Genomic DNA, 11769 nt, shown 5'->3' with positions numbered 1-11769 from the left:
GTGCCGCGTGCGCGGGAACATGGGGGCGTGCGCATGCGCGGTGTGCAAGGGAGGGTCGTGAGTGTGAGACTGATGGGTGTGCAAGGTGTGTGTGTGTGTGTGTGTGTGTGTGTGTGTGTGATGATGTGTGTAAGGGGTGTGTGTGTGTGTGTGTGTGTGTGAGACTGATGGGTGTGCAAGGGGTGTGTGTGTGTGTGACACTGCATGGGTGTGAGTCCTGCAGTGTGTGTGCAGAGCCAGATGTGCTGCTCTGCACACACATCCCCTTGCACACTCGCTCACTGTCACCCTCCCAGCTCTGCTGCACGTGCTGGGTGTGCAAGGGCCGGTGCCCCTCGCTCAGCCCCATTCCACACCCACACAGCACCCCCCGCGCTCCCTCGTCACCACCATCACCTTTATTGTGCTGTGGGAGCAGCGAGTCCCTCCCGGTGTCCCTCCCGGTGTCCCTCCCGGTGTCCCTCCCGGTGTCCCCCCGCCGCCCCCAGCCCCACCAGGCGCTCGCTGCCCTCCCAGAGCGCCCGTGCCAGGCGGTCATCGCGCCCCGCTGGCCACGGCAGCCGGGGCCCGCAGTCGGTGAGGTAGCGGCCGCTGAGGGGCTCGAGGCCGTCCTGCGTGGCACAGTCCAGCACCACCTGCGCGCCCTCGGACGCGTCCAGGAACAGCAGCCAGGCCAGGGGCAGCAGCAGCAGCTTCAGCCACAACGGCGCGTGCCGGAACAGCGAGGTGTTGACGAACCCTGTGGGAGATTGGGACGTGTGAGGTGTCTGTTCCTCTGTGTGTCCAGTGGATGGGCACAAAAGGGACATGGCCAGGGTGGCCTCAGCATGGGCAGCAGAGCTGTGATTGTCCCCAGGCACTGCCACGCTTGTCCTGGCAGTGCAAGGCTGGGGGGGTGTGTGAGTGTGTCCCATGCGAGGAGGGCTGTGAAGGGACACATGAAACAGGACACGCTGTATAAAGAGATATGTTGTGCCAAGGGAGGCTGTAAAAGGAACACGTATCAAGGAACACAATGCAAGGGGACAAGGTGCAAAGGGACATGCCAAGATAAGGGGCACACCATGAAAACGGACACTGTGCACAGGGACACACCATATAAAGGGACACATGCAAAGGGCCACACCGTGCAAGGGAGAGATGCTCCCCGTGCAGGAATTCCCTGTGAAAAGGCTGCAGAGCAGGAGCCCACCCCCACAGAGGGACACCACAGGACACGCAGGTGAGCAGATCACACACAGGCACCGGGGTGAGCTGGGCCCTACCTGGGTGCACGGCGTAGCAGGTGACCTGCGTGCCCTGCTCGCGCGTGGCCAGCTCGCGGGCGTGCAGCACGTTGGCCAGTTTGCTGTCACAGTAGTCCTGGAAGGTGGAGAACAGCCCCGAGGGCGGCCGGCCCAGCGACTCGGGGCGCAGGCGGCCGGCGCAGTGGGCACTGGAGGCCACGATGACCACCCGGCTGGGAGCGCAGCTCCGAAGCCGCTCCAGCAGCAGCTGGGTCAGCAGGAAATGGCCCAGGTGGTTCACCTGGAAGGGCAGGCTGAAGCCATCCTCTGTCGTGCCCCCGGCGCTCACCCCTGCGGAGTGAGGAGGCAATGGCAGCTTGTGGCGGTGCCCCGGGAGTGCGGAGGGGATTTGGGGTCCAGGCACTCACCCGCGTTGTTGATGAGGATGTGCAGCCTGGGCTCCTGGCGCAGGAAGGTGCTGGCAAAGGCTCTCACTGAGCGCAGGCTGGCCAGGTCCAGGTGCATGAACTGCACCTCGTTGTTCCCTGTCTCCTGTGGGTGCAACAGGGACTGGGCCAGGGCCAGGGGGCTGGAGCCTGCCACGGGCAGGGGGATGTTCTGGGGACTGGATCAAGGGCTACATTGTGCTGGGACCCCCAGCATGGGAGGCTGCAGGGGGTACAGTGTGCCCCACCTTGGAGTATCTCGGGTTGCCTGGGGATGTTCCTATGGGGGTGGCTGAAGGGTTGTTCCTGGGATGAACCCATGGGGGATTTTTGGGGGTTAATCATGTGATGCTTAGAGATGTCCTGTTGTGTGTCTTGCATGGTGTCCTGGGGGTGCTCAGGGATGTCCTGGGGTGTTTTATGGGCACCCTGGGCTGCTGAGGCAGCGTCCTCAACGTGCCCATGGAGGTATCTGGGGGTGTGCATGTGATACCCAAGGATGTCCCACGGGGGTACACTGGGGGTATCCCGGGAGTGTCCTGGAGTTGCCCATTGGGTGCCCTGGGGGTGCCATAGGGTTTGGGGATGTCCCGTGGGTGGGAATGCCGGGGGTTCCCGGGGGCTCCCGGCGCTCACCCTGCGGATGCGGCTGGCGGCGGCCTCTCCCCGCCGGGCGCTGCGGGTCGCCAGGATAACGCGGGCCCCGCAGCGGGCGAGCTCCAGCGCCGTGGCCGCGCCGATGCCGCTGCTTCCCCCTGCGGATCGGAGCGCGGGGGTGAGCGGGGGCAAAGGCCGCTCCGGGGCCCGTCCCGGCTCCCCGCCGGTCGCTCACCGGTGACGATGGCGGTGCGGCCGCGCAGCTCGGGGCGGCAGCGGGGCCGCGGGGCGCCGCTCAGCCCGTACCGGAGCAGCGTGTACAGCGCCAGCAGCACCCCCACAACAAGCAGCACCCAGCCCATCCCGCCGCCGCCGCTCCGGGCAGCCCCGGCCCGGGCAGCCCCGCCCCGCATCCCCGCCCCGCTCCGGCATCCCCGCCCCGGCGGGACGGACCGACGGACGGGCGGGCGGACGGGGCAAGGTCTGCGCGGCTGCAGGAGACGGGAGAGCTGGGTTCGTGCGGCGGTGGGAGCAGAGACAGAGAGAGGTGAGTGCGGGCAGCGCTGCCCCCCGATCAATGTGCTGCCCCGAGGGGTGGGAGATCACAGAAATGGTGGGAATGGGAGGTCATCTAGTCCAGCCCCCTGCTCAAGCAGTGTCCTCTAGAGCACTGAGAACTGCGCCTGGATAGCTGAATATCTCCAGGGATCTCCCACCTTTTGGGGCAGCCTGTTCCGGTGCATGGTAAAGTAGTTCTTTCTCATGTTCAGGTGTAACTTCCCTTGCTCCTGTTTCTGCCCTTGCCTCTCGTTCTATTGCTCAGCACCCCTGAGAAGAGCCTGGCTCCATCCCATCTGCTCTCACATCCCGTTCCCATTGATGTATTTGAGAATTAGATCTCCTCCTCAGGCTGCTCTTCTGCAGGCTGAACAGGCCCAGCTCCCTCAGCTCTCCCTCGTAAGTGAGGTGTGCCAGCCGCCTGATCTTCCAGGACACTTTCAGGCTATGTCTCTTCTGTCCTGAGGAGCCCAGAACTGGATGTGCCCCATCCCTGGAAACATCTGAGGTGAGGTTGGGCCACACTGAGTTGAAGGTGTCCCAGCACATTGCAGGGACTTGATGACCTTCAAGAGTCGCTCCTTCCTCAACCAATTCCATGATTCAATCACCTTCCAGTCCTCACCCTCAGAATCCTCCCACATCCCAGGCAGGACACCAGGGTCCCTCCATCCCACCCTAGCCTTGACTCCCAGCTCAGGCTCCTCTGCAGTCAGACACTCTGGGGAAGCTCCAGGTTGTGGTGACACAAGTGAAGACAGACAATCGAGAAAACAGAATGTGAAGTATTTTTTTTTATATACAGAATACAGGAAAGTTTCTGTAAAGTCTAAAACGTTACAATTACTATGTACAGTGGAACTAGCTGTTCTGCTGCGGGGAGGTGGCAGAGAAACAAAAGAGACAGACAGGTTACGACAAAGGATCTGCTACAATAGACAATTTGAGGAACGTCATACCACATGTAGCACTGTACACAGCTTTAAAACATTGAAAAATGCCATCACTGATGTATTTACACAGAATCCAACACTTTTCCTTATTTGAAATAAAAAATAGGATGGACACCAGGAAAAGAACTCATTTCTCACTGCCCATAATACACAGTAGCTACTTGTAGTGCAACCATAGCAGGGAGGGATGGGAAAAATAACTGTGGGAAGAAGAGCGCTTCTTTACATTAAATAAAACAATGATATTGTATAGATTTGCTGTATGAAAACTGTATTTCTCTTTTAATATAAAACTATTGTCACTGGCACAAAATAGAACAAGTTTCTGATTATTTTACAACTGCATGGGAACTATCTGTCAGAGAGAGTCCTCGAGTCAGACAGCGGTCACCCCTCGCTCTGACGCGTCCTGCTCTCACTGCAGTTTTCCTTTTAAAATGAAATGTATAGTACAAATATATGTGCAAATGCCCCTAAAACTTGAGCAAAAAAGAAAAATTAAAAAAAGTTAAACGTTCTTCATTTCATGCAAACGGCGTGTGAACAGTCTCTGGGCCGACACAGAAAAATCCCACCTCGGTTTGTACATTTTTGCATTGTAAAGAGTCTGAGGGCGTTTTCCTTACTCCAAAAAGCTCTCTTCCTAAAAATTCCTAGGGAACTGAGTTGGACCGCAGCACGGGCACCTGGTGGGGTTTCAGAGAAAGCTTCTCCTCCAAGTCCATATCTTGTACTAAGGCAGTGTCCCCCTTGGGCTGTTTGGTCGCAAATTCGGTGATGCTGAAAACGAACTGCAGGCAGCCCAGCTTGATGTAACTGCCATGGTGGAGCAGGGCCGTGCCCTCCCAGCCAGCCCCGCTGCCCCCGATCAAACTGGAGCTGCTGGCTTTGCAGTTACAGGGTTTTCGATGCTGCCCTTGTGCCTGGGAGTTCATCACAGCAGCCTCTTCATGCGCCTCCTCTTCCTGTTTTCTGCTTTTATGTCGTTCTGGAAAAGAATAAAAAAAACTGTAAGGTTTGGGCAGGTCAGCAGCAGCTTGTTTTCATCAACAGGGTTACTGCTGAGGTGCCTCATGGGTAAAATCCTTCAGCCATGAGGGATTTCAGTCTGCAGTGAGCAGCTGATCAAAGGGAAATGGGAATCTCCTCACAGCCCTGGAGAGGTTGAGGCATTTACATATCTATTTTGGCAGCCCAAAAAGAGGAAGCTGATCAGGTGGAGAGCAGGAGTGAGCGATGCAGGGACAGAATGCCTGCAGCACAGCCCAGATCTTCTCACAGCCTGAGAAGGGAGGACATGCATGGGGAAATGCCTCAGGCCTGCTCCAAACTGGCTGCTCACTGAGACCTGGAGCTTGGTAACTCCTGTACTGGAGGCTGGGGTAGGATTTAGGTCAGAGCACAGAACTCCTCAGGCTGCAGAGGAAGGTCTTGTGTAACCCCAGCTGAGGGCTGTGGCAAGGCTCCCCTTTTTGCACCAGCCAGTGCAGAACAATGGGCATCAACAAGGAATTGGTTTCCACCTGCTCCTGCCCCCTCTCAATGAACTCCCTGTGGTGGTGGTACAACACTCACTTATCACACTCTGCACTTTGGCAACAATACTGCTGGGAGGAGTGGGTGTCATCTTCTCCGAGAAGTCACACGAATACAGAACATTGTCCACGGTCGTCCCATGCTCACTGTAGTTCAACAGCTCATAATGCTTCGTATTCTGAAAAGAAATGCAAGAGCAGGGAATCAAGACATGAAGTCATAGAATGGTTTGGGTTGGAAGGGACCTTAAGGACCATCTTGCTCCACCCCCTGCATAGGCAGGGACACCTTCCACTAGACCAGGTTCCTCCAAGCCCCATTCAACCTGGCCTTGAACACTGGTTGGGGCAGCCTGTGCCAGGGCCTCACCACCCTCACAGGGAAGCATTTTTTCCTAATATGCAAGCTAACTCTGTCAGCCAGAAGTGCTTCTGCTCATACACACCTCTTTGGAGCACTGAAACACAACTTCTTCCTGTTGCCAATAGTGGTCAAATAAGAACTGGTAAACATCCTCCAGCTTCAGAGACCACCAACCCAATCCCCCTGCTCACAGAACAACCAGCCTTCCAGGAGCTGCTTTCTGGCAGAGAAGGATGGCCAAAGGGAAGTGGGTTTTACCTACTGCACTTGAACCAACACATCTTTTGGAAACAGGATATTCAAGCAGATGCTCACAAAAGCAAGCATTTTACAGGTGCACCTGATGTAAACTTGGCTTGAGACCTGTGCCTAGCAGGAAGAGATGAGCTTTGGAAAGCAGGCACAAGAGGGCAAGAGGGATGCCACGTGCTGCAGCAGCCTCAGGACAGGGGCAGTCTGGGATTCACAGCCTTGTGCAGACACTGAAATGCCAGCAGACATTACTGTGACACGCAGCGTTACACAAGCGGCGTCACGCTCAGCTGAGCTTTGTGGAGGATGTTGCCAGAGCAGAGAAGATTTCAGGTTAGCTCACAGAAATCATCTGAGAGCTCAAGATCTTGTCCCTCAGGGACTAGAAGGCTTTAATCAAGTTACAAAAACTCCACATGCACATGAGAGTAGGTTTTGAAGTAACCTGCTAGAGTGCAGAAGGGGAACCTGCAGAGAGAGCTCCAGGAAGCAGAATTCTCCCTCTCCAGTGACCACAGCCATAGCAGACACACTAGAGGGTCAAAGATCAGTGCCTGGAGCCTGATTTATGTCTGATCACTGTGAGGAGATGCTTCCACACAGATCTACTGTCAGGATCCCATTACTGAGTATGTTTGGTAGCTTGTAGGGCACTGGAGGAATGGCTAAAGCTGGCTGGGGGTTAATCCTGGATCCTCCGGAGCTGGTTGACAAATGGTGATATAAAAGACTCAATCTTGCTTCAAAGACTGTTTCCATGCTAAGAGACATCTCCAGCAGTGCTGTTACTGGCAGGCCTGCTGGTCTGTTTACTTCAAGAACAAACTAATCTCTGGGCTGTAGCTAAGTAGAAACTGTAGGTTTCTATTTATGCTGCGAGCTTAACTGAAGTTTTAGCTAAATAAATAATTTACAGAAAACTGCAGACGCTATGAATGCTTTGCTCCCTCATCACACTTGAATACAAGGGACTTAGAGCAGTTCCCTGGTTTGTTCCAGCTGAGGTTTGATGTTGACACATGAAGTTTAGCTTTTATTAACAACATATCCAGATCAAAAAGTATCAGACCATGTCTATGTCCTTTTCTTTCCCTAGACACCAGCAGTGACAGTGCTGACTTGTGGACAGTCCTTGCCCACAGGCAGTAAGAGAAATTGTGCTGGCAGAGCCCTGTGCTTCAGAAGAAGGTTTGACAGAAAATGCTGACACAGCCTCCACTGGAGTAAAACCTGGCTCTTACTTTGTAGTCCACAAAAGGAGCACCACACAAAGACAACCTGCTGCCTGCATCTCCAGCTCCCACTGCCATGCGCACCAAAAAAAGAAAACAAAATAATAATGAAAAGAAAAAAATCACTCAGGCACTCACCTCATCATAGAATATGCAGGCATGTTTGCCAGACACATAGTTACAGTGACCATAGCTTGTAAGGCACACATCCATATCAGCTCCTGTCATGGGGGAGGACAAAACAGGCTCAGTTCGTATTGTAAGAAAAAAAACTGTCAGGCAGCAGAGAACAACAGACAGAATTAAACTTCAATTAGCAAAACAACAGGGGAGCAACTGCTTTTGTCCTGCTCCCAGGACTGCATGAATAATGCTTCGATAAGCCACCAACAAAGTTTCAGTGGGGGAAGGGAGCCAGCAGCTCCACAAAGGTTGAAGAGCATTTCACTGCTCCTGGGTCAACCCAGAGCATCAGAAGAATCTAAGCAACAAGAAACAAAACATAACTCTCCTCTCCATCAGTCAGGCATTACCACTCCATGGCAGCTGTTCTAGTTATGACACCAGGTGACAGAGCTGCCACCCACACAGATACAGGCAGATGGGGGATTTCCACACTTCTTGGTAGTGCAGAATCCCAGTACAAGTGGCCACAGTGAGTCTGTTTCCTTTGACACTCACTTGGCACAGACCTTAGGGAGGGTTCAGGGAGAACCACCCTGATTCTGAAAGGGCAGAGCAGGAAGAAGCTACTCACCTGTCCCAATGTAGAGGGTTCGATAGCACATATTGACTGCACCCCCCAAGCCCATCAGAGGATAGAACACCGCCCGGGCTTGCACTTCCTTTCTTTGCGCTGCAAGATAAAAAGAAATCACTTGAACAATGTTATCAGCTGGGAAAGCTGCTTGACCCCAGCGTTCCCAGCTCAGAAAGCACAGACCCTAAGGAGGATGCAATCAGCTTTGGCCTAAGCACCAGTTCCCAACCCTCTAGGAACGTTTGTGCATTAAACCTCTTTTTGCCAGTCAGAGAAAATTGCTTTCTCATAACCTACACAAGCCATGCAAATGGGGAGCATTAACACAGAGTGTGCACAATGGAGCCACGCTGAGGAATACACAAGCCTTCTACCACTGGCTTCTTTCTTAATCTCTTCTACTCTAGCTAATCAAAGAGCTCAGTCTTTGCTCTCAAAGTGCTACCTAAAAAGAATTGGTGCTGGTGAATTCACCAACTTAACAGCTGTGATTTCATTTCTAGTGGAAGCTGCAGGAAAAACACCTGGGCTGAATGGGGATTGGCAGGGACAAACCCAGCTCCCAAGACAGGGTGATTAACTGGACTCTTTTACCCTCAGGTCAGTCTCTATGGCATACTTGACAATGGCTGGTCCAGGGCTGAGCCTCCAGAGCAGCTCCAAGTTCAAATCACACACTCACATGCCCACGTTAAGAAAATCTGTGGAACAGCTATTGGGCCACACAGGCCTAACCAGGATTTCAGCACTCTTTTGAAAGAAAACCCCTTATACAGTGAGTTGAAGCCTCTCCTGACACCACATCTGCAGGACAGCAAGAGGGTGAAATCAAAGGACAGAACATGAGGATTATGAAAGACTGCAGAGGTACCTACATCAAGAATCGTGGCCACACCAAGTGGCATCACAGGTTCCACCTCTGCCTGGCTGCCCTGCATGAATCCTTTCAGCTGCCTGGCTCTGCAGGGCTCACTGAAGGCTTTGGATCTAACATTTCATCAGCAATGCTAAGCAGCCAGTTGGATGCATCATTCCTGCCCAAAAAGGGTGATGGGTTAAGACAGCACCAATCTGCCTTGAGAAAGGCAGACTGCTGAAGAATTCCAGACCAGGAAGGCAGCTCATACCACAGCCTGCTGCTGTGTCCTGCAGCAGCCATCACAAGAAGACTGACAAAGCATTTAGGGAATGCTGTGATGCTAAAGCAGGCAAGCACAGAGCTTCAGAAAAAGATTACTGACTGACTTCCAAAGATTTTATCTCGGATATTTACCCCCAGGCCTAGCAGAGGGGGAGCAGAGAACTGCTTCCACAGCAAGGCAGTCCAGTTAGTGCTTGAAAGCAGATTAAACTGACTGGCTGCATGCAGAGGAACACGAAGCCACGTTCACCCTGCAGTTTCAGGTGATACCAATGGTAATAAACAAAGCCAAACTGGGGAATCTGGAGATTTGCAAGAAAAATTCAAGTTGTTTTCCATTACTGGCATTAGTCTTATGTAGTGGTGGCTTCAGCTTAACATTTTGAACAGGCAATGACAATGTCACACATATATTCTGTGCTCCTCTTCTTGTGCTCGTATCACAAGCAACTCCTCCAGAAAGAGAGCAGGGATTCATAGATTTCTCTTGCCCATCTCAAAAGTAAAAGTGCAAAGAAAAGCCACCAAGCACCTGAGATGAACCTTCCCATCTCTTGCTAATTGTAAGATGAATAAAACACAACTTCACTAAACATTTCCAGCAGAAAAACTGAAGGTTTGTAAATAATTAAGTAAAGGATCTTGGTGGAGTTTCTGGTCAGTGGATATCCAGAGCAGGGGGATGAGAAGAAAGAAAAGTGAAAGGCAGCATCAGATACCAGAAGAAGAGGGAAATCTCCTTCAAGGAATAGACAAGGGAGTGGCAAATCTATAGCTCAACATAACCCAGCTATTCTAGGTCTGCTCTTACCTTCAATGTGGTTTCCTACAGAAGATTGCTGATGGGAATTGACACTGCTGGCTAGAGACTGAGCTTTGGGAGGAAAGAGCTGATGTATTCTCTGCAAGGCCAGAAACTTGATCAGCTGCTCATCCAACATATTTATCTCAATCTCTGTTAATAAACAAAAAGCAATTAGTAAGTTATTCAGGGAAAGAGTGCAACCTGAACTGGGGATTTAACTGTCCAATTTTCAAACCTGCTGTTTGCTTCAACAGCAAAGACTTGACCAATTCTTCAATATCAAGACTCTTACACATAGGTGAGCTTTTATTTCACATCACCTCCTGTGAGCAGAGTGTGAGGACAGTGCCAGCCATGGCTGGAGAGCTATAACTGAGGCAGCAAGCAGAAGTTTGGGGCAACTAGGGTTGATAAAAGCTGAAAATCTGCTGTTTTGGCTCAGAATCAACAGGTCAGTAGAGATGGCCATTGCACCTCTTTGGACAGCATTTTGGGTCCTTCCTCTGAAGCTCTGCTACCTGGTTAGAAAGTCCAGCCCTGCATCACAGAGAATTGTAACCCCCTTTGAAGCTGCTGCAGGCTCACACTGGAGTCACATGTCCATAGCAGGGTAAATTAAACCAAACATGGCAATTCAGACAATATTATTAATGAGCTTTAGAGCAGATTTTCTGATAACTCTGAAGTGTTTATATTTGTAAAGCCTTACAGAGGTCTGCGTTCTTGCAGCAAGGAGGCTGCATAACCTCTTCTTCCAAGAGCTTTCTCCACATCAACAACAGTTAAAATGGAAAGGAGGAAAAGCTGTAAGAGCCTTTCCCAATAGCAGAGGTGGACTGGGCAGCTGGGGTTCACTCAAAAGAGGGTTACACTGGCAATGCCAGGAGGGCTGTTCTTCAGATTTCACCTCTGTCAACAGCCTGGCTGTGCTACTGATGATTTCTGCTCAGCAATCCCCTCCTGAAGGCACTCTGCTAACATTTGCCATCTCTTGCCAAGTGCAACGAAAGGAAATAAAAACCAGGCCAGTCTAGGAGACTGACGGAAGCAGAAATAAATTATAAAATTAACAGACCCACTGGAGCGTCACCACTCAGGTGACTGCTCTACTACAAGATCTGTTGCTGCTTTACATCCTCCAGCAGCAGCTCTGGATTGCAGCTAGGACAACAACATGGCAGAGCTGCAGGTTTCTGCATGTGAATTCCACCTGGAAAGCAGCCCAGTTGTGATTCTTCCCCAGAAAAGCTTCAGGCAGAAACACTTCATTGGCCTTGCTGCCTTGGCAACACTAGGAGCAGGGAAGCATGTGACATATTTAAGGTAGTGTACACCCAGCCCCTCCCTCACCTGACTACAACCCTTCTTTATCTCTGGAACATTTCCCCAAGCAGAGATGGAATGCTTTAGGGAAGCAAACACACAGGGCTAGCAGAGACTGATGATGAATTAAATACTCACCCCCGTCCATAAACGCTTTCAGGGAACTGGTGAAATCCAACATAGCTGCAGAGTTTGAAGTGAGTGATGAGGGTAGAGTTAAAGCGCTTCCTATGGATAAGGTGCTGGGACTGACCTTACCATCTACAGAGAGAGGTGGTGGAGAGAAGAGATGTCACTGTGACGTTCACCAGACATGCACCCAGTCCTCAGGCTGCCCTTGGCTGCCAAGCTGCTCCAAATGACTCATTTTGCTCATAGTCATGCTTTCAAAAAGGTTTGAACTAGAGGCCAGGAGCTTTCTTCTGCTCACAGAAAGGCTTCTGTGTGCCTGCAACACAGAGCCAAATGTGGTTTCTGCCTCATCTCCAGCTGCTGGAGGAATTCTTGACCTATACATTTAATCTCCTGCTCCCTGTGGTGACACTGGAAAGATGAGCACCAGCTCACCAGGAGCTTG

The 11769-nt window shown here is 52.0% G+C and overlaps 2 protein-coding genes across 2 annotated transcripts in view; both read right to left on the bottom strand.

Annotated features, from left to right (window-relative positions):
• Nucleotides 1-174: 174 nt before the first annotated feature.
• Nucleotides 175-3500, bottom strand: DHRS13 (dehydrogenase/reductase 13). Its single transcript, XM_056506647.1, has 5 exons — nucleotides 2505-3500; nucleotides 2309-2427; nucleotides 1655-1778; nucleotides 1266-1577; nucleotides 175-739 (listed from the first exon to the last, which is right to left on the bottom strand). The coding sequence occupies exons 1-5, from the start codon at nucleotides 2680-2682 to the stop codon at nucleotides 399-401; spliced, it is 1074 nt and encodes a 357-aa protein (XP_056362622.1). The 5' UTR covers nucleotides 2683-3500; the 3' UTR covers nucleotides 175-398.
• A 96-nt stretch (nucleotides 3501-3596) lies between these two features.
• Nucleotides 3597-11769, bottom strand: part of PHF12 (PHD finger protein 12) — a 32176-nt gene continuing 24003 nt past the window's right edge. The window contains exons 10-15 of the mRNA XM_056506646.1: nucleotides 11331-11453; nucleotides 9876-10019; nucleotides 7921-8019; nucleotides 7302-7384; nucleotides 5356-5494; nucleotides 3597-4768 (exon numbers count right to left, since the gene is read on the bottom strand). Of these exons, the coding sequence (XP_056362621.1) occupies nucleotides 4434-4768; nucleotides 5356-5494; nucleotides 7302-7384; nucleotides 7921-8019; nucleotides 9876-10019; nucleotides 11331-11453 (923 nt within the window). The 3' untranslated portion in view covers nucleotides 3597-4433. The remainder of the gene's footprint in view (nucleotides 4769-5355; nucleotides 5495-7301; nucleotides 7385-7920; nucleotides 8020-9875; nucleotides 10020-11330; nucleotides 11454-11769) is intronic.

Source organism: Oenanthe melanoleuca, chromosome 19 (assembly GCF_029582105.1).
Source record: "Oenanthe melanoleuca isolate GR-GAL-2019-014 chromosome 19, OMel1.0, whole genome shotgun sequence".
Taxonomy (NCBI): domain Eukaryota; kingdom Metazoa; phylum Chordata; class Aves; order Passeriformes; family Muscicapidae; genus Oenanthe; species Oenanthe melanoleuca.
Note: the sequence above shows the minus strand (reverse complement) of the source record. Positions and strands in the feature narration are given on the sequence as shown.